Source organism: Centruroides sculpturatus, unplaced genomic scaffold (genome assembly GCF_000671375.1).
Source record: "Centruroides sculpturatus isolate CEXI.00-Female unplaced genomic scaffold, Cexi_2.0 scaffold12, whole genome shotgun sequence".
Taxonomy (NCBI): domain Eukaryota; kingdom Metazoa; phylum Arthropoda; class Arachnida; order Scorpiones; family Buthidae; genus Centruroides; species Centruroides sculpturatus.
In genome coordinates, this window is record NW_019384438.1 from 1,703,572 (window position 1) to 1,726,932 (window position 23,361).

Here is a 23,361-nt window from a genome sequence, read left to right on the forward strand (position 1 = left end):
TACGGGGAGCACTGAGGACGGTAAAACTAGTAATTCAAATCTTTACTGTTAATGAATAAAAATAGAGCGAAACTACTTTTTTCACTTCAAATATTCGAATTAATCGAGGTCGATAACGGGTATCGGTCTGTGGGAAAGAAGGGTGCTCCACCCAAACCTATCGAACAAGACGACCTTCGTCATCTGTCGATCACCAAGGTCGACTACACCGGTATCCGACTTCGGTTACTGCATCACAAAAGTATAAAAGGTGAAACAACGATCCCTTGATCCATCACAAAGCAGAAATATGTTCCGAGTAAGTATCCAAGTGTCAAGATTACAGACGAGATCATTCGGGTGTTTAAAATTAATTTTATTTTGGTTTTAGGTCGCTTGCTTCGTCGTTCTCGTAGCCGTTGCCTCCGCTGGCATCATCGCCGGTGGTCCCCACATCGGAGGACACAGCGTCAGCTCCCGAAGACAAGACGTAAGTACTGTACATTCTAATCCTCCCGTCAGCATTCAACGGGAAACGTCAACTTAATATGTTGTTTATCGACAGGACTTCGGTAACTACGCTTTCAACTATCAAATCGTCAATGGAGTCGGTGCCACCAACGGACGTAGCGAAGTGGGCGACGGCTGGGGCAACAAGAGAGGATCTTACGTCATCGGTGACATCGACGGACGTGCCAGAAGAGTCGAGTACGTCGCCGACGGATTGGGCTTTCGCGCCGTGGTCAAGACTAACGAACCTGGCACCGCCTTGAGCGCTCCAGCAGCAGCCGCCGTCGCCTCCCCCTACACCGGACCCATCTCCGGAAGTCCCGCTGTCGTGGCTCACGCACCCGTTGCAGTTGCCGCTGCCCCCGTCGCAGTTGCCGCCGCCCCTTTCCACGCAGGAGTAGTAGGAGCTCACGCTGGTTTGGGCTACAAAGGACTCATCCACGGTTAAACGAAATCCGCAGCCATCTTTCTTTCTAAGTCTTTCCATGCCTCTGCTTTTGGATTCGTCGGTGTTGCGACTGGCTCTTGCCTTTCTTCACCCTTTTCTTCTATGTTAATGTATTTATGTATTATAGGAGCAGGAAGCATTATGTACAGCGAACGCGAGAATACAAATATATAATAAAATTTGTTTTTGCTATTTATTTGGTTTCTCGAACATTTTCCTGATTTATTCCTACGCGAACCATTTCCAACTTGACGATTTGTAAAATCAATACTAACAATAATAATTGTTTATTTTATTTAACAGAGAAAAATTTTTATCCTAAAACTCCGAAATACTAAATTATGAATCGACTGACTAAAGATTCACCATAAATCTCAATTTTATATTGATATTCCTAAGTGATATCGGGTTTTCGGAAAATATTAAAAGAATATCGACATTAAAAACAGTAAAGGAAGACTACTAATTAGCATTGCGTTAATATTTTAATTTTAAGAACATTGTTGAAAACAGAAATGAATAGTCATTAAAAATCAATATTTAAATCAAAATTTTTAATTGGTGCCGAATCTATTTTTTTTTTTTTTTAATCTTAGAACAGCCCGAACTTTACAGTTTAAATTGCATTAGTCATTTGTAATAAACTGAACTGAACTGAGAACAAAATACCTTTGTTCAAAGAGGAACTCGTGATTTCACTTCCTTTAATCGTTTCTAATGGAATAATTTTTCCATTAATCAAAATTACGTACTGCAATGAACTGTATGAATCTTAATTTATTAGCTAGAAATTAGCCAATGATTAAATTACGATAATTAATTAGACAATTTCATCAAAAATTAATTATTGCATGTAATTTACAATTTTTGTTATTTCATTCTCGATTTTCGACGGAATCGCCATCTGAAATCCGATCATAAGGTTAATGAAAATAATTTATGCATGTTGCTAATCAGTTTTATACAATAAAATATGTCTACCATCCAAATATAGATTTTCTACTAAAAATAAAAAAGTACTGAACATTCTCCGTTACGCGCAGAATCGAGATCAATATTCTCTGTATAATGATCTTCATTGTATAAAATGAGCATCTTGAGGTTATAAAAGATACGTATAACTATGGAGTCTGTAGGGAGGAAACCGAACGACATAATTACTCCTCCTGATATTTGCCTTACTGTTTCATGTTTATTCGCTATTATTAATTGAAGAGGAATTTTATAAAGGTGTTTTGTAAGAATAAATTTATTTTAATAGGCGTGACACGTCGTAAGTGGCACATTATAAATTCGTGGGGACCAGGCAAATTTGAATTAGGGGAATCCATGTACTGTACAGTGTTGACTTCAAACATCCGATTCCCAGATATGGCCCAAATTTAAATTTCAATATTCTAAGTTCAATAATGAGTTTATAAAAGATTGATTTGGTGCCCCAGGCAATTCTCCTTTTTGCCCATAGGATAACACGCCACTGCGTAAGGAGTGCATCAGGACATGCCCTTCGCCTACTCTGAATACACTTATGTACCGAAGTAATTGTAATCGACGTGCAACAAAATGGTGTCCTCTAATTCGTTAAGCCATAAGTAGGTGCTGTACTATCCGGAAGATCACGTTTTATAGAATAATTAAAGTTTTCTCTTATTTTTACACGTATCTGTTATTCACCGGCACGAAAATAAGTGGAAGCAAATCTGTTTAATATCTTTCATTGTTCTTTAAGCATTATACAAAAACAATTTATTCAGTTTCCGGCACTGAAAAAAATTAATAATTGTAGATTAACATGCTTTATTCAACGAAACTAGAGTAAAATGGCGATAATTTGAAATCAGCAATAGTGCTTACAAACTGTTCTAGATGTTGTCATACGTTTTAAAATAATTTATAAAGAAAATAATAAAAATTTAATCCGGTAAGATTAAAAGGGTCGATTATCCGAGGAGATTAAACATAGTAATATAGTTAGAAGGCGAAGGACGATCGGATGACGTAAGACACTAGCACATGACGTAACGATAATAGGAAGAGCTAGTGAAGTAGGAGAAAATAACTTGAACAGACTTACAAGAGAATAAACTATGCATATAAATGTGAAGAGTCACACGACATTTAGTTATAACAGTAAGAAAATTAACAAAATATATTTTTAATTAAATAATGAATTTTTTAGGTGAATATTATTTATCTTCGGTAGTATTCAATTCTATCGGAGACAGCCAAGTTAATTATAAGAAAATCACTTGTAAATATAATTTGTCTAGTATTTAATGTTAAAAAATATCGGTAAAATATTAAAAACCAACGAAAATTATAAATTGATTTGGGTTACTTAACCCACCGTCGTGCGAATCGATAGATTTTTAAAATTATATTTTTATGTTGTTTTTGAAACCGTGTTTGATAAATACATTGGACTTCGAACTCAAATGTAAGTTTTAAATAAACACTTGGCTTTATTTCCATCTCCTTTTAGTTGAGGATGGAGGTCATATTATACAAACGGCGACCTCCATCCTCAACTAAAAAGAGATGGAAATAAAGCCAAGTGTTTATTTAAAACTCACATTTGAGTTCGAAGTCCATTATATTTTTTGTTTCAATTTTCAATTTTAACGTAATTTCTTAATTTCTCAATTTTTTTTCTGTGCGAAAAGCCAATGTTTTTAGTTTTCGATCAGTAAAAATAACCGAGAACAACTTTTTAACCGGAAATTTTGGAATTAATCGAGGTCGATTCAGGTTATCAGACGATTCGGAGTCTGTGGGAAAGAAGGACGTGCCCCACCCAAAAAAGGTATCGAACAAGACGACCTTCGTCGAGCGTAAATCACCAAGGTCATCAACATCGACAGCCCAGCGACCGCTACCGGTTGACGGTGTCCCATATCGATATCTACGTCAGATCTGTCGATTAGGGTATAAAAGGGCAGCGATAGTCGGCTGGGGTATCAGAAAGTAGAAACATGTTCCGAGTAAGTAATTGGAAAATCAGCCAAGCTGCCGAATCCCTTCAGTGCCTAATTTTTATCTCTGCTTAATTTCAGGTCGCTTGCTTAGCCGTTCTTTTGGCCGTTGCCTCCGCTGGCATCATTGCCGGTGGTCCCCACCTCGGAGGACACAGCGTCAGCTCCCGAAGACAAGACGTAAGTACTTTTTATCCTCTTTCTAAAGCCATTTCCACAGAAAACCGTATTAACACCGACTCTATTTATCGACAGGACTTCGGTAACTACGCCTTCAACTACCAAATTGTCAATGGAGTCGGTGCAACCAACGGACGCGCCGAAGTAGGCGACGGCTGGGGCAACAAGAGAGGATCCTACAACATCGGTGACATCGACGGACGTGCCAGAAGAGTCGAGTACGTCGCCGACGGATTGGGCTTCCGCGCCGTGGTCAAGACTAACGAACCTGGCACCGCCTTGAGCGCTCCAGCAGCAGCCGCCGTCGCCTCCCCCTACACCGGACCCATCTCCGGAAGTCCCGCTGTCGTGGCTCACGCACCCGTTGCAGTTGCCGCTGCCCCCGTCGCAGTTGCCGCCGCTCCCTTCCACGCAGGAGTAGTAGGAGCTCACGCTGGTTTGGGCTACAAAGGATTCCTCCACGGTTAAACGAAATCCGCAGCCATATTTCTTTCTAAGTCTTTCCACGCCTCTGCTTTTGGATTCGTCGGTGTTGCGACTGGCTCTTGCCTTTCTTCATCCCTTTCTTCTATGTTAATGTATTTATGTATTATACGAACACGAAGCATTATGTACAGCGGACGCGAGAATACAAATTTATAATAAATGTTTTTTGTTATTACTTTTACTTGTCTTTTGCTTTGGCATTTTTGGTATTTAAATACAATTTATTTTAACCAGAAAGGGTTTTCTTAACCATTCGCGTTTTAAAAGACTTCGTTAAATGTGTTCTAAATATTCCTTCGAGGATGACATCGAATTATCCTCTAATACTTTAGATGATGTTGGACAATCGAAATTTATTGCTTTAAATAGATGCGTGACACAGACAACTCTCGGTGTCTACGTGCAGTGAAAACCTCTATTTATTTTACTTACGCTTGAAGTTCGCAATAATTATTGACAATGTTAAAAGTTTAGCAAAAAACTAGAGATGCAAATGTAAAATTTTATACGTAACGTTACAAAATAAAATTGATACCAATAATTGCATTTCAAATTTAAAAATTCCAAAAAAATTAAGTTATACTTTTATTTTTATAAAGAATTTATTGAGAATTTCTTTTTTATTTCAACAATATTTTAATAGTGAAAATTTATTCTTCTAACGAAATTTCTAGTGTATAAAAATATCAACTTGAAATTGTGTCAAGTTCAAGATTCGAACTTATTGGCGTTATCTAGATGGGGAATATTTCTGTAATATATTTATAATTTAAAATGTTTAATCTAATTTTTGCCCATTTTAATTTCGTGTGATTTAGAGGTCGAATTGTAGATATAATAACAAAATTTCGATAGAAATTCTGTGATTTTTATCTACAATGACATCGATTCGTCTTCTTCATTAAGCATATCGTTCCTTACCGAAGAAAAAATTAATAAAACTTTTGTTAATTTTATTTATTTTTGTTATAAACTGACATTAATATCTTTAAAAATAGTTTTAAAGGCAGTTTTTAATCATGAAAATTCCACTACTTTATAAAATATATATTTATAAAGTAACTTTATACTTATTTTATATGTAATACTTATAAATTTAGGATTTATATATTCAATACAAATGCGTATTTATGTATACAATTGCAAGTTTACTTAAAAAATTACATGCATTTGTCTTATTTCTTTGACTTATAATGACGTGTTTTGCATATTTGTGTATATTTTCGTATTGTCTGCATTTTGCTGACGAGGAAAGTTTTGAAAATTAATAATAGTTTCCTGTTTGTCTCGGTAGGAAATTGCTCAGTGAGACACCGAACGTTTTCGTGTCTCGAGACATTCTCAATACGCTCATTTTATTATACAAATAATCCGAAACTAAACAATCAGAGACGAAATTTATTGTTAAAAAATATTCAAAAGTGCAGTTTAAAATACGAATTCTAATTTTTCGGCCTAAAATCATGAAATTTTCTAACAGTGATGCACCTAACAATGATACTACAAGATCATTTAGTGAACAAAAAAGCAATATACTTGTATGATTTGAGAAAGTTCTATTCGCGGCTGTGAAACGTCCGCATTCGGTCTTTCCCACATTGCATCCTTGTTACGCAGCGATGCACGCGCGGTCACCCTCTACATACAGTATATAAGCCATTGTCGCGTCTGTAACGGTATCCATTGCCTAAAACGCCCACTAGGGGCGCCCAAGCGATGATTTTAAATTAACAATAAATTATTTTTATTTGTAATAGATTTATTTATTATTGATATGAATTTATTATTTATACCACGGAGTGATATAAATAATTATTATATGCCTTGCCTTGCCTTATTATATGCCTTGATTAACCTTGCGCCGCACGTTTACAACATCCCGTGACTCAGTGAACGTCGCGTATTGACTCACGGGAAATTTGATGAAAAAATGGCGGATACATTTAAAATCGAGGCTTACATGCGAAGGTAAATAAACAAATTAAATTATTTTAAAGTATTTATAGAATGTTTAATAGGTAGAAATCTAGATTGGGATTTTAACAGAGCTGTAGAGCATATTGATAAGAACAAAAAAGTCAGAGGAACCGTGCCTCATGGGAATTTGCAAAGAACGCCCAATAGGGAGCGTCCCTGACTACTAGTTATTTTATATGCCTTTCCGTGGTTCATTTGGTATTTCAAAATGGTAGAAAAGCTACCATTTTTAAATATCAAAGAAAAGCTAAAATTAAACATTTCTTATGGATACAATTTCTGTAATTACTCAGGATACATTTCTTTATAATATAAAAAATAGTAAGTGTAAAATTGATAGAAATAACATAAAAATAATTCACTTAGAAAAAGATATGTATAAACGTAAATTTAAAGAACATATAGAGATTATAAAATGTAAANAGAAGTAGAACTTTAGAATTAAGAATTAAAGAACATGAAGCAGCAATTAGACTAAAACATAATAATTCTCCATGGTTTGACCATATAAAAAATAGTAAGTGTAAAATTGATAGAAATAACATAAAAATAATTCACTTAGAAAAAGATATGTATAAACGTAAATTTAAAGAACATATAGAGATTATAAAATGTAAAGATGATTTAATAAACATTTCAAATGGTATGCAAATAGATCAAATGTGGTATAATATAATAGAGGGCGCTAATAGATAAATTTGTTTGTAATGTCTTGTAACATAAAATAATACGTGAAATATATTGTAAAAGTGTGGATGTATTCTCTTGAGAATATGTTAATGGTAATATACCACGTGTTATTAACCTGTAAAACGTTCATTATTGCTGCAACATTTTATTGTAGAACATACACATTTTTTAAAGGTTGTAATTATAAAAGTTTTTTGAACAATTGTTAAAAATGAGTATCATGTTATATTTTTTGATGTTAAAAATATATAATGTTATAAAGTAATAATTATAAATATATTGATATAGGATCATCGTATTAATGTGAAATGTATTTGAAGTGTTTTTAAAATGGCTATATTTTTAAACTCTTTTCAACGTTACCAGTTATACACCGGAGGTTTTTTAAAAAAACAGAACCTTAGGTAACGTATAAGTCTAACAATTTTTTAATAGTTTTATGTCAGTAAATATAATCTACTCGCGAATAATTTGTCATCTCACTAATTGTATATAACCTTTTTGTTTTTAAGTAATTGTATATAAAATTTTTAAAATAATTTGTAGATTTGAACTGAAGAGGGACTTAAAATACAAATAAGTCCGAAATGCATTTGACAAACCAATAAAAGAAGTACCTAACCTGAAAGCTGTATATGATAGTCTACCGAACTGAATTGATCGAATTAAAGAGACACATTCACAACACACAATTTTGTGTTGTCTTTTTTTTTACGAAAGATAAACGATGTAACGTCAGAATAAAAATTATGCGTGAGTTTAAACGTAAAAGTGTAAGCGAAAAAATTGATTCAAAACGTTTGTACAGTGTATATTTAGGTTTTTGCACAGTTGTTTTCTTTTCACTGTTACTAATTTCTAAATTAGCAACTTGAGCTTAATCGAAAAATTGAAATTATTTAATTTGAAAGATCGAAATAGTTTAGAAGGAGTAAATGAGTACAAAATAAGGTACAGAATAACAAATAACCTTTATTTACGCATAAATAACCAACATGAGATCCATAATTCTTTACATAAAATTTTTGTATTACATTGTAAAAATAACAACAAAGCTTAAAGCAGACAAAACATTTGTGTAATTACAAGAAAAGCGTATTGCAACAATTCAGATATCGTTTTCGGTGATTACCAGATTTTACCAAGACCGTGAGCACCAGCAGCGAGACCATGAGCTGCGGCAAAAGCTGGACCAGCAGCCAGACCGTGAGCTGCGGCAAAAGCTGGACCAGCAGCGAAACCGTGAGCTGCTGCAAAAGCTGGACCAGCAGCAAAGGCGGGTGCTACTGCGACAGCGGGAGCTGCGGCGATTGCTGGAGCTGCAGCAATAGCTGGGACGGCAGCTGCGGCGAGGGCAGGAGCTGCGGCAATAGCGGGTGCGACTGCTGCAACGGGTGCGTGAGCCACGACAGCGGGACTTCCGGAGATGGGTCCGGTGTAGGGAGATGCCACTGCAGCGGCTGCTGGGGCGCTCAAGGCAGTGCCAGGTTCGTTAGTCTTGACCACGGCACGGAATCCGGCACCATCGGCGACGTATTCGACTCTTCTGGCACGTCCGTCGATGTCTGCCAAGTTGTAAGAACCTCTCTTGTTGCCCCAGGCATCACCTACTTCGGCACGTCCGTTGGTGGCACCCGCTCCATTCGTAATTTGGTAGTTGAAGGCGTAGTTTCCGAAATCCTAAATTGAAAACTCAAGTAAATTCAAGAACAGGCTTATGGTGTTAAAAATATGAATTTAACTCACATCTTGTCTTCTGGAACTGACGCTGGTGCCTCCGAGAGCAGGACCAATAATTCCCGCTGATGCGACTGCTAAAAGAACGGCGAAGCAAGCGATCTGAAAGGAGAAAGTAGCAAAGATTGAATATTCTGCCAACTTCGTCTATCCAGCTGGTGTTGTTTGCTAGTAACTTACTTTGAACATGATGCTTGATGAAAGTGATAGCAATGCGATGATTTCTCTCCCCTTTTATACTGGTCTGTTACATCTGATGTAATAAACATGCGTAAGACACGTGTTGTTGGCCTTCTTAAATCTGATGGGTCCTTGAGTGATCGACGAGATTGAAGAAGGTCGTCTTGTAGCCCGACAGGGTGGGGTCGCGTCTACCTTCCTTATCGCTAAGAATAGCACAAAATTCGTATCGCACACGCACACCTTCGGAATAATTATTACCGTTAAACATGATATCTACAGATATTTGCTCACGAAAATATTTTCACGTCTTCAGATTCATGTTAATGACATAGAAAAATAAAAATTGACACACTTTACAATTTAGAATGAATTGCTATAATGGTTTCTTTGTTGTTAAGTATAATTATGCTTAAAATTCTGGTTTTTATAATAAATAAACTCGTTAGACATTTAAAAGTGGAATTTTTGGCTATTGAATATTTTAAATCTAAGTGTTCTAATTAACAAATACAAATACATTAATTAATTCGTTAATTTTTAAACTGTGATGTACTGTACTGTGCAGTACTTATACATCGAGAGTGCTGTCTACTTTTTATGTGTGAGATATCTGCAAGACATTTCTGAGAGATTAATTATTATCATTATTTAATTGAGAATTGTATTTTTTCTGTTGTAAATATATAACCTAGTCCTAAATATATTTATGTTAATGAATAGGCACAGATAAATATTCTTTTTTAATCGTTGAATCTATACCTAAACCTAGGCTAAAATACGCGTGAAAAAATGAGATGGCCCTATCTCCTTAAATAAAATTTCAAGAGGTTAAAAACCACTGCATGAATTTATAATTTTGGATCGAGTTTTTTCTCATTCAACAATTTTGTGAGGAAGAAAAGGAGATCCATATCCAATAAATTTTTCAAGAAATCCAATTGTTCGAAGATGCAGTTTATGAAATCATAAACCCAAGCTTTGAAGGTCACCTAGAACAATAAACGAGCATTAATTTTACTTAAGAATTATTGTCAGGAATGACTTTATTTACTTAATAAGGAGAGCACCACGCATATGCAACATTCGAAATTAAAATTTGTTAGTCGGGTGCACTTTAGTAGAACTACTTTAACATAACGTTTAATTAGCATTCTATCCAAAATATTAAATTTCATTTATATAATTGCAGATTTAATTTAACTGGAAAATTGATTACGAGTTTCTTACTTAGTCATATGAGATTATCATCAACATTTAAATTGTTGTTAAGTAGCCATTCCAGAGAATAAATGTGTGGTTTGCAAACTCCGTATCCGAGACGGAATTACTGATTCAAACAATTTAATTTTTAGAGGAACCATAATATTATCAACTGTTTTCTAACCATAAACTCGAATTAGGAGGTTGTTTAAGCTTCTTTTAATTTTATTAAACATAGCTTAATTAAAAATATGATGGTATGGAGTCTACTTTGCAGATACAGAGATAAGTTTTATTTAGAATTTAGCTCCTAAATTAAAAGAAAAAATAGAAAATTTTTATCCAGAGATAATTAGAAATATCGAATAATTTTATAAATCCATAAATTAATTATTGTGAAGCTGTTTTTCAATATCAAATGATGTTTTAACGCGAAATGAATCTAGATAGTAAAAACAAATGAGAAAAGGTCAAACTATTGTGGACTATGCGGAATAAATTGCTAATTTATTTAAAGCAACCTTGATATGTGACAGGAGTAGATAAATCTAGTAAACAAGTTTTTGTGGATATAGGTGGTCCACGTCCAAATAAGGAAGATAAATGGTAGAAAAATTTTAATCATTCAAAGCCGAAAAATTGATTGTTTGAATGATTAAAAATACAGTTTGCTCCTCCTACTCTTATAATCATCAGATGACTGATTGGCTATAATACAAGACTACGTTCGCTATACAATAATAACAAAGCATTATTGCAAAATTGTTTCTTCTAAATCTTTTAGAGAACCACTTACATTAAAAAAAAGCCTAACATTTTTCCGTTATCAGTATTGTTGTAATGCTTCCAACTTTACTAGTAATTATATCAATGGATTTAATAGTGTTAATTATATGTTTTGCTTGTTTTCAGTCATGATGGTAATCAAGACCGGTTGATAGACTAATGAAAACAATAGGATATATTAAAACATAAGTAATTTAAAGAATATAGAATGTGCTGCTGAAAATAACAATAGATTTAATTTCAAATATAACGGAAAAATCTTGGAAGTTGTAGATAAATTCCATTATCTGGGAAGTTCGGTAACAAAAAATTGGGACTCGACCTTGAAAGTAAAGTACAGAATTGGTAAGACAACTTTTACACTGGTTCGAAAAGTAATTACAAATAACGGTGTAGCCAGAAGACCGGAAGAAAAACTTGATTTCGATGTGAATTCTAGACTCTGAACAAAAGCGAAATGTACTCATGAAAATGATTCACTCATTTAGTATATGGTGTTAAAGAAGGGTGGAGGAAAAAGTTATGTAGACGAAGTAATAAAAAATTGGAAAAAAAGTGGGAAATCTTACAGCAAGTAATGAGAATTAGGAAAATGAGAAAAGGAAAATTAGCTTCACAAGACATATATTAAGAGGATGACTGAACGATATAACTGAACGATATAAGCTCTAATTTCCCATTAATAGCCTCTTTAAATCGACTGTCCAAGAATGAATTGTTCAACAGCATAAATCAATAGACAAATGGAGTTTGCTCCAGATAAAGAGAAATGGGTAAGAAAGCCTCAACATGTGCAACAAGTATAGAAGATGCCACGGGAAGAGAGAGAGAAATACGTGTAACTTATACAGTTAATGATACAACGTATGTTCGTTCTAATTTTTGTAATTTTAGTTTATATTTAGATCTTTCTTGTTTTAAAAAAATTATTTGTTTATATTTTAACTGATTTTATTAATAAAGTTTATTAATAATCGTCAAATCGTTCATTGCTTTACTATCTGTAGTAGAGATTTGCTTAATATCTGATTAATTAATTAATTAGCAACATAATAGCTCGATAAGAATGAAGTTCTAACCTCTGATTAGTAATATTTATCTGGTTTTTTGTATATCTAATTATACATTGCTTTATCTTTTGTTAACACGTACACGTGTTAACAAAACGTATTGACGTATTGACGAATACTGTTACTTCTTTATAGGCCTAACATATCTTTATATCAAATAATTCGCGAACAGTTCACATCACTAATCAAGATATTCATGAAACAATAATTTTTTTTTTCCAATTTTTCTTTCTTAAAAATTTAGAAAGGTTCCAGTTTTCGAATAGTATTTTTCAATCTTGCTTTTTTTCAATTACATAAATAATAGAACAAGAACGTAAAAAGTGTGATCTTTAAATTTCTTTCTAGCTTTTCCTCTTGTAAAAACTTTAATGAGCTTTAATCCTTAATTACATATTTCAATATGAATAGAATTTGTGTTCTTACCAATTTTATAACATGATATAATTTTACTTTAAAATATTTTAATAATTTTTAATTATTTTATTAAAACACAAGTGAAACTTTAATTTCATGTAAAGATCATAACAATTGAATACTTAATTTTTAAAATTATGAAGAGGAAGTGCAAAAGAAAGCATTCAAAAATATTTTTTAGGATGTATGAAAAGGATTTTTATCATTTCTGACAAATAGAATCCCCTAAAATCCCTTTACATTTTTTGTGTATTAAATTTCATAAATTAGCAAATTAATTATCTATTGTCAGAGCCGTATTTAAATTTATGTGGCCCTAATATATAAGAAGCCGTACCAATAATAAATTTAAAAGCGCGAAGCTTTAAGTTGTAGTACTGTAGTCTGGTAATGTGGGGTCCCCGTAGCTTGGTTATCTCGCGTTAATCCTAACTTATTGTAAGTTAGTAAAACAGAAAATTATAAAGAAAGGGTAGAAAGGGAGTGATGATAGGAAAACGACACGAAGAACTGTCATCGATAACAAAGGAACAAGTAGAAGGACAGGGATGCTTATTAAGATTAAATGATCGTCACTTCATCGAGGGATCTATACTAAATCAATTTTAAATATTTTGAAACAAAAGACACGAAAAATATTATAATGAGACACTTTTTATTTTTCTTCACATTTCTCGTCCGTGCTGTACATAATGCGGTCTAGTTATTTACATAAATGGAAATCCAAACCGTAGAGATCAGTCACGCATAACATAAATATAAATGACAAAAAAAGAAACCAAGTTAAAGCTAAGCGATACACAATCGGTCAGATGCGATTAAGACTTTGGTCCGTTTAATGGAAGAGTCCTTTATTTCCTAATCCGAAGTGTCCGGCCACTGCGGGTGCGCCCAAAACTCCATAATGGGCCGCCGCTCCGTAATGAGCCGCCGCTCCATAGGGAGCTCCGAGGTATCCTGCGGCGAAAGGTGCACCCACCACACCCTTGGCTACCACGCCGGCGGCAAAGGCGGGGGCCACCCCAACGGCGGCTGGGGCGATAGCTGCAACTGGAGCAGCTGCGACGGCTGCAACTGGAGCTGCTGCGACTGCCGCAACGGGTGCGTGAGCCACGACAGCGGGACTTCCGGAGACGGGTCCGGTGTAGGGAGATGCCACTGCAGCGGCTGCTGGGGCGCTTAAGGCGGTGCCAGGTTCGTTAGTCTTGACCACGGCGCGGAATCCGGCACCATCGGCGACGTATTCGACTCTTCTGGCACGTCCGTCGATGTCTGCCAAGTTGTAAGAACCTCTCTTGTTGCCCCAGGCATCGCCTACTTCGGCACGTCCGTTGGTGGCACCTAATCCATCCACAATTTGGTAGTTGAAGGCATAGTTTCCGAAATCCTAAAAAGAAATTGGATGAATTTTAGACATTTCGCTGCTTCGGACGTGGCTAACAGCGAAGATTTTCGGTTTAACTTACGTCTTGTCTCCTGGAGCTAACGCTGTGTCCTCCGACGCCCGCTCCTACGTATCCTGCGGATGCGACGGCCAAAAGAAAAGCGAAACAAACGATCTGAAACGAACAAATAAAAAATTTAACCGTGGTCCCGTATTCCCAAGTGATGTTTGCTTATGGAACTCTACCTACTTGGATCATGTTGAGATCTGATGGAAAGGGAAGGCGTCGCTGGCCTTTATATACCGGTCAGAGAGAACTATGATGCAATAATCATCAGTCGGCCATCCGAAGGTGCAGCATGTTGTTGGCCTTCTTGCGGAGGCGAGCCCGAAGTGATCGACGGGTCTCGGAAGGTCGACTTGTTTCCGTTCGAAGGGTGGGGCCATACTTCACCGTGGCGCGGCCGCTTACCGGGAATCGCCCGAAAACAAAGACTTAACGGAACGCACATCGCACATTTTCCTCCTAATTCGTGATTAATTGCCAAAAGAGTATTTTTAAAATGATTCCATTATTCGGCACGCGAATAAAATTTAACACAAGTTTTTATAAAGTAGTCTATTCGAAATACAGGTTTTACGGCCATTTTCAAAATATTTCAATAAATTTACGTTTATATCTATTAGCGTTAGATTGTTTTTATACAATTAAGTTTCATATCTAAAAATTAACATATGAATTTACTACACTCTTCGTTAGTAAAGGGGCTGATAATCCGAAGGAGTTAAGAGGTTAATTCATAATTTCGTATCGGTTATCTGTTATCCGAGTAGAAGGATGAGCGTTTTTTGAAAGTGAATTTTTGTTTTACGTTGAGTAAAAGAATGTAAAGAAAAAGAAGTGATACGAAACAAGATAAATAATTCATTGCTCTACTTTACTTTGTTGAAGAGTGCAGTTTCAGTTTTAGAGGTCAACTGTTTTTGCAAGAATTCCTCACGGATATAGACAATTAACTCGTTTTATTCGTTAAAATTTTAAAAGCGAACGGAATTAAAATTACAATAAAATCTTTTATCTTTTATTTCACATTTTTATGGGCTTTTAAATTAAAAGCATTTACTTGAAAACCATTAAGATTCTTGCTGGTTAGGCCCGAAATCTTGTTTAATTCCTATAATAAAAATCTAGAGAATCGATAAAATTTGGAGCGGTACATTACAATATCTAAAATATAAATACGTTAGTTTAATTTTAAACGTGAATTAACGGTGCCTAATAATCTAACAGTGACGCTTTTAGTCATATTTTTCGAATGACTAAAAGCGGGACCTTGACAACTTCCTAAAACCTACTTCCTGATGAAAACTTTATTAATATTCCATGTACAGCTTCTAATTTTCAAACAATATCATTTTAAAGATTTCTAACACTCGGAGCGAAATTTAACAGTAAACAATTCTTTATTATAAAACCACAGCATTGTATTCGTGAGATAGAACAGGGATACTTTCACGCATTGTTTTATCTTATTTGACATGATCTAGAAACCTTTGCCGTTTAACTGGATTAAAATGGAATTTTAAAGACGGTAATCCCGATCTATAATTAGAATTAATGTAGTTCATTATCAAAGATAGAGATATTCGAGGAATTAGTATTGTTCGTTATAGTTTAAAAAAAAATAAATAAACCGAATGCCACCCGACAAATCAAGTATTGCAAGGACGCCCTGTCGAAGGTGTGGTTTACTCTACCTTCAGCTTTGGTATATAGTTAATGGTCATCTGTCCTTGTTCCTTAACCCACATCGTCGATCGTTGATAATGACAATAAATGCTCTAATTTTTATAGAATTTACTTTTGACATTCAAAGCATACGTTAAATATACTTTTTTGTTGTTGCCGTTGTTCATCTTAAGTACGCCTCGAGGTTCCGTTTCAGAAACATTTTCATATTTTTTCTTTCTTACTTTTAAAAACTTCAAGGTTCCCTTCTCTGTTCGCTTTGTTATTTTACGCAAATTAAGGAAAATTTTGATTTATGGGCCTATTGTTTCCTGACGCGTCGAACTTGGCAATTTTTAGAATTCACCCAACTGCACGCAATTGAACTTCTGTGTTTTTTATAAAATTTAAACGGAATAATTAAATGACTTTAATTGCATTTATCTTTCACTTTAAATTATGAGAAACGTCGATTCAGAGCAATGTCATAAAAGTGTATCTCTGATTTAGGGCGTTTCGGGGTGGTGGCACCATTCAAAGTATGAAAGTGACGTGTCCAGCTCGGATTTTTCTTAAAAATCCGAGGAATTCCCCAAACTTTCAGCAAAAAAAAAAATAGCTGTTATTTGTAGGCTAAAATTTTGTATGCATTTTTGTTGAGAAAACAATTCTCGAAAAAATAGATGTCCGTTAAAGATTTGACTGTATTTGTTTAACTTCCGATTAATTAAATGCAGAAACATAATGTGTTATTTCTTTCAAAAAAAAAAAATTGAAAAATCAAAACCGAGGTTATAGTAATTTAGAAATTAAATTTAGAAAACAAAAACTCGCCGTCACGAAAGAGTGCACACAACATTATAAAGTAGTCTAATCAAAATTGCGTAATGTCTAGCAAATTACTTTGCGATTTTTATACGAAGAAATAATGTAAAGTGTAGGAGCATAAAGAACACGATACTAAAAATTGTATAACGTAAATAATAAATATATTAATTAATCACTTTATTCGTCTGAATTTTAACTTTTATCCACGAAATAAATCATACTTATGCGCATAACTGTCGAGAATTATATCTAAAAACCTAAATCAATTCTACTTTTCTTAAGAAAACAGCAAACTTGATAATTGTTAGACACGACATTGTATAAAATACAATAAATATACTTTTAATCAAAGTAAAAGCGTTACGTAATAAGACAAGTTTTCGTTTTCTTTCTTTTTATTAGGAATTTTATTGAATACTCTTTATTGTTATTCGAATTTTTATTTATTTAATATCAATATTTATAGTTATAAAGATAAAAAACCAGTACAAAATCTAATAATAATGCTAAACAAGTTACAATTTAGTGCTTTATGTTACAAGGGCGTCTTAACTCGTGGAAAAAAGGGAGCGAGATTGAGAAAGTGAATTAATTTAAACAAAAGAAATTTAATATTGTTTCATTATATTATAATGGTTTCCGCTTTCGATAAAGTTTACAGCTTTAGTATATCTTAATCCGAAATTTCCAAGATAAGGAACAATTCCTGTAGATGTCTTAATAAAGGACACCAAAAATTCGGAGCTGTATTGTTTCTAAGGCGCAATTATTAACTAGAAAAACTAGCACAACATAATTATAATGGTATTGTCATATAGACTTTTTTCTTTAACACTTTCTTCCCTGTGAGCACTAAGACCTTTCATTTAGAAAGCCTGTTCGGCCGAGCTCACAAACGGGACCGAGTGTTGAGGGAGGGGACGACATATTCGAACGGGCATATTCGAACGTACCGAATCAATATATTTCTTTTAAAGTATTTTAACTAATTTACAAGAACAATTAAATATTCTTAGTTAAGTTCCCTTCAAGTATCTTACTCGAGTAGTTAGGTTCGAGTGATTTAAAAATGCATTTATGTAGATTATTAGAGGCAGAAGCGATTACGTGTTTTTCTCGAAATCCAATAGAAAGAGGAACCGATTGTGATGTCTTCCATCAATCGGCGTGTGAAAAATTATAGTATATTTATAAAAACATCAGTAGATATGCCAGGCAAAAGTAAAAAAAAAAGCAAATGTTAAAATTAAAACCATATTAAAAATTTGGTTATTTAAGCCAACTCCACGCATCGGTGTTATTTCGACGGAACTTCTATTATACTTTTTGTATAGTATAGGAGTCTTATGGATATGGAATGGTAGTTTAAGAGTGTAGAGAATACTATACTCTTTGAAGTCTTCACTAAGAATATAATTTGTAAACTGTGTGGCCCCTTCATTATCACACAGTGCTTATCTACCTAATAATACATTAAATTTAAACTGTCAAAAAGTATCAATGGGACGAAATCAGAAGGATGTCCAGGTTTCGTGATAGCCTATATTTTTCGCAGGGTCTTACAGATTACCTCTGAAACATTTAGTCCGGATTGATCAAAGGGTTTAGAAGAATAAAGTATATAGGCCTATACCAGTGTGTTCCAACCTTTTTTGTGCTATGCCCCACCTAAGCCTTTCTAAAATTCTTATGCCCCCAACATATACAGCGGCTATACGGTTAACTTAAACTCTGAACGAGTCCATTTTCGAATTGCCCCCTGTAGGGCGTGGGCCCCACGTTGGGAAATACTGGTATATACTTTTTATACTCTTGTTTAGAAATGGTACAGTACATACATATGTTACTTTCGATTTTATATGTAGATAATTAAATATCTACATGTAAAATCGAAACATATAAGATCGATGTATATAGGCTATATATATATATATATATGTTATCCTTTAACTAGAATAAAGAAAAAATAAAGATTTTTCAGTTCTGCTGACAAGAAAAACTACTCACTTATTATTGAATTTCGTTATCAGATAGATATTGTGTTACAGAACGAAAATAGTAAAGTTACGTAATCTAACAAATTCAATTTTTAAAATTTTATATTGAAATTAAATTTTTCTTTTAATCTTAAATAACAATTTTGCATAAATGAAATAAATATAAAATGTTTTAATATATATATATATATATAAACCATCTAAAATCACGTCGTCATTAATCTGAAAAGAATGGACTAATAATTTGATTTCCGATGATCAATTTAGTAGCCATCTTTAATATTTTTCTTCCTATTAAAAATAATAATGAATATAAAATAAAAGATTATATTGAAATTTACGATTCAGTGAATCTAACGAGGCGGTAACTCCTGGTGTTTCATGTTTTTCGACTTTTTTCTGGTAGATCATTAGTCAAGTTGATAAAATGTTGGAAGCAACGAACGAAATGTCATTATTCACGGACTTCACTTTTAAAAAACTTTTTAAATGTAACAGTTACGTCTTTTAGAAACTTAAAAATGCAATGTAAATGAACGTCGAAGTTATCATTGAAAAAGAAGATAAACGTGTGATAAATATATTAAATTTTATTTCGATTATCTCTCATAATAACATATTCAAGCAGCCTAAGATTCCTTCGATCAACGTAATTTATAAAAAATAATTTATGCAATTTACAGATTTAGCCTTTGTAGCCAAAAGCAGCTACTGGGGCACCGTATGCACCGTAAGCGCCGTAAGCACCAAAAGGTGCTCCAACGACACCCTTGTATCCGAAAGCGGCTACGGGGGCTGCCACTGCTGCCACGGGGGCGGCGGCAACTGCTACTGGAGCGTGAGCCACGACGGCTGGACTTCCAGAGATGGGTCCGGTGTAGGGGGAGGCAATGGCGGCGGCTGCTGGAGCGCTCAAAGCGGTTCCTGGTTCGTTAGTCTTGACCACGGCGCGGAATCCGGCGGCATCGGCTACGTATTCGACTCTTCTGGCACGTCCGTCGATGTCACCGATGACGTAAGATCCTCTCTTGTTACCCCAGCCGTCACCTACTTCGCTACGTCCGTTGGTGGCACCGACTCCGTTCACAATATTGTAGTTAAAGGCGTAGTTGCCGAAATCCTAGAATGAAGAAAACTTGGAGGTGAGATAAATTGCGATAACTCCTGAAGAATTTCGGAACGATTCCTTTCGGTTGGATCGTCTACTTACATCTTGTCTGCGAGAACTGACACTGTGGCCTCCTACAGCTGCTCCAGGAACGATTCCTGCAGAGACAGCGGCGAAAACAGCGAAAAGAACAGCTACCTGCAACAAAAAATTGCTAAAGATTAACTACTGAAGGTACTTGGCGGGATGGTTAATCCACGTATCAAAGACAACATTGTATGGAATACTTGCCTTGGAAAACATTTTGCTTTGATTTATTGACGAATTGTACTTTTCTCCTAAGACATTTCTTCTTTTATACCGATTTTTCGAACAAAAAAAAAAACCCGAAATATATCTGAAGACCTTGAATGTTAATCCAGCTCCAGAAGGAAAACTGGTTAATTGGCATGTGATAGATATTTGCCGATTTTCTAGGTCGTTACCGCTTTATACTTTATTGTAGCTATTTGAAGCCATACGGGCTTCTAAATTTATATTTATTTCATTTATTTATAAAATCTTTTATTGTAAAAAATGAAAACTTGACTAGAATGAAGGATAAAGGGATTCGGGTTCGCCACTCAAAATAGAGTAGGCTAATGAATAGTTGTAACATGTTATAGGAAAGATACATTGTTTGGGTTTTTCTACGTCGAATCAGTATAAGATTACATTAATCTAAACTTAATTAATTATCTTATTTAATTTAATTTTAATGAAAATATTCATAAAAAGCATTAATTATATTTTAATTAAAATTTTTAATAAATATAAATCATAATTAATTAAAATAGAATTTAATGGAGAAATTAATAAACGAATTCGAATGTGAATAATATATTTTTTTTAATTATTCTTCTGTTATTTAACTTTATTTTTATTGAATTTTTTACTAAAAATTTCAAGAAATTAAATAAATCTATTCTTTAAATATAAATAAAAATGTATTTATTTTTTTCATTTCGTGGTATAAACATAAAAATTGTAGTATTAAAAAATCTTAATTAGTAAGAGGAAGCGTGTCGCGTTACGCTTGAATGCCGTAGAATTAATAGTGACTACGAGGCACGACGACTTGCCTCGTTACTCTTGAAATTGCTATATGAATCGATGCGACGCGAAGCGACGCGACGACGCGCCGTCGCATTACTTAACTACACATCCTGATGGGTAATGAAAATTACTCATTTAAATGCACAAATTTTGTAATACAAATTTTTTTTACAGATAAAGCGAATTTTTAAATGTATTTTGTATGCAGTTTATAATAGAAAAATATGATGTTTTCCCCGAAGACTAGAAAAGTAGCTTTTCCAAGTGCTAATTTAAACGTTTTGCATAATTTATCTTCACGAACTTATGAAAATTCTTGACGAGTTTCGAATATTTTAAGTGAGAAAAGGGAATATATCAAATAAAAACAAAAAATCGATCACAAAAGAAAGCAATTAAAAAATAGTTTCGTATAGAAAAATGCTATTAATACGAAGCAACATTACCGGTATTTCGACTCGCGAAATAGGTGAAGGATATCCTACGATATTCGCCATTTTCAAACGGATAAATGATAATGACGTCACACTATTGGAGTGTATAAATTCGGATGTATATCAGAAATTTTTATAGTACAACATCTCGAAACAATCATGGTTGCAAAAGTAAGTACTCCTTGCATTGTACTGGCACAACTCGAGTAACTGCAAACGGTTCTCGGAGTGATGCAGTCCGAAAAATTCGGCACCATCGTCGAATACTTTACAAGAGAAATGGCTTAGAGAATTAATTTGCATATTGTTTTTCGACAGATCGCCATCTTTCTTGCTTTGGTAGCTGCCGCTTCCGCCGGTCTCATCGGTGCAGGACACGGAGGAGCCAGCATCAGCTCCAGAAGACAAGATGTGAGTAGGGCCTACTTTCCTCGGCTTGTATTCGGTTTTGCCACTTATCTGTACTTTAACTAACTTCCGTTTCGTCCACAGGACTTCGGTAACTACGCCTTTAACTACCAAATTGCTAACGGAGTCGGTGCCACCAATGGACGTAGCGAAGTAGGTGACGGCTGGGGTAACAAGAGAGGATCTTACGTCATCGGTGACATCGACGGACGTGCCAGAAGAGTCGAATACGTAGCCGATGCCGCCGGATTCCGCGCCGTGGTCAAGACTAACGAACCAGGAACCGCTTTGAGCGCTCCAGCAGCCGCCGCCATTGCCTCCCCCTACACCGGACCCATCTCAGGAAGCCCAGCCGTCGTGGCTCACGCACCAGTGGCAGTTGCCGCCGCCCCCGTGGCAGCAGTGGCAGCCCCCGTAGCCGCTTTCGGATACAAGGGTGTCGTTGGAGCACCCTTTGGTGCCTATGGCGCTTACGGTTTGGGTTACAAAGGTTAATTTGGAAAATCCGTTTTAAGATATTAAATAAAAAATTAGAAATTTATGTAGACTTGTCCACTGTTTTCTTCATTTATAATACTCCATGATTATAATATTCTGCTTAAAACAGATCGCGATTTAACACGAATATACGAGACATAGAAATATATTTTTAAAATATTTGATATTTATTTTGGATCTTTTATAAATTTATCTACTTTCTTGGATTGTTTTTTAAGAAATTAAACTTCAATTTAAGTCAATATTGTAAATATAAATTAAAATTTTTATTTTATTCTGTTTAGAAATGCGTCAGAAGGTCATCGTTTACAGAATTTTCGCTCACTCGAAATAAATTAATCAGCTTTTAATACAGGTTCATAAATTCTTTTACATTTGAAGGATCGATTAATTACTATAAAAAGTTCTATTACGTTTTATTATTAAATTATTAGCAACTATATTAGCTAGAACTTTAATAAAATATAATTCTAAAAATTACGTTTTGATAAATTCTACTTATGTATTATTTTAAACATTTTAAAAATAATTTATCTTTTTAAAACATGTAGGTCTACATTAAAAATTTTTTTCCGCGTAATATTTTCACTTTTCGCTAATCAGTATACTTTTATATTGGATTATTGTAAAAATGTACTACTGAAATATACTTTACTAGAAGTGTTGTACAATTTTAAGTAAATATTTTGTGTTTCTACAACGCTATTGTTTCTAAGAGCTTAACTGTTTGGTTATTAGGCACTCAAAATGCAAGTAATTTATCTAGTTGTCCTATATCCAAATATTGTTAAATGAAAATTTTAAATTATCACATTAAAAAGCACCATGTAAAGAATGTAAATCTGTAAGTGATCTAACGAAGTTATTTCTGAACACTAGTTTCGAATGAGTGCAAGAAGAAATAAATGGGCATCTTTATTCTTTGTACAGTAGTTTCAACTAATAAAGAATAAAGATGCCCATTTCTCCCTCCTTTTCATTGGGGTTTCGTCTCTCAGTCATCATTATAAAATTCTAGTTGATTTCGTTTCGTATCCTGTTCTCCAAAACATATACAATATAATATATTTAGAATATAATAAACACGAACATAAATATCTATCAATATGCCCATAAGTTATTTTATTCCTAACATTCTCTGAGCGGAAAGTCTTATCTTGAGTGATAGAAATTTGCTAATATTTTACTACTATAACAAAATTTAAGTTTTATTTCAGTTTAAAAAATGTAAACCAAATTCTTTAT

General features: G+C 34.2%; 3 protein-coding genes across 3 annotated transcripts; 2 read left to right on the forward strand and 1 right to left on the reverse strand.

The window, feature by feature from the left end:
* LOC111620064 (cuticle protein 18.6-like) lies at positions 1 to 4,708 on the forward strand. The gene is made up of 6 exons (XM_023361908.1): positions 1 to 298; positions 371 to 469; positions 545 to 932; positions 3,899 to 3,918; positions 3,991 to 4,089; positions 4,165 to 4,708. The coding sequence occupies exons 1-6, from the start codon at positions 290 to 292 to the stop codon at positions 4,555 to 4,557; spliced, it is 1,008 nt and encodes a 335-aa protein (XP_023217676.1). The 5' UTR covers positions 1 to 289; the 3' UTR covers positions 4,558 to 4,708.
* A 3,530-nt stretch (positions 4,709 to 8,238) lies between these two features.
* Positions 8,239 to 21,298, reverse strand: LOC111620065 (elastin-like). Its single transcript, XM_023361909.1, has 9 exons — positions 21,223 to 21,298; positions 19,784 to 19,879; positions 19,294 to 19,693; positions 14,270 to 14,313; positions 14,102 to 14,194; positions 13,474 to 14,022; positions 9,160 to 9,210; positions 8,989 to 9,081; positions 8,239 to 8,922 (listed from the first exon to the last, which is right to left on the reverse strand). The coding sequence occupies exons 1-9, from the start codon at positions 21,271 to 21,273 to the stop codon at positions 8,371 to 8,373; spliced, it is 1,929 nt and encodes a 642-aa protein (XP_023217677.1). The 5' UTR covers positions 21,274 to 21,298; the 3' UTR covers positions 8,239 to 8,370.
* Positions 21,271 to 22,113, forward strand: LOC111620066 (adult-specific rigid cuticular protein 15.7-like). The gene is made up of 3 exons (XM_023361910.1): positions 21,271 to 21,381; positions 21,529 to 21,621; positions 21,703 to 22,113. The coding sequence occupies exons 1-3, from the start codon at positions 21,370 to 21,372 to the stop codon at positions 22,111 to 22,113; spliced, it is 516 nt and encodes a 171-aa protein (XP_023217678.1). The 5' UTR covers positions 21,271 to 21,369.
* The last annotated feature ends 1,248 nt before the right edge of the window (positions 22,114 to 23,361 follow it).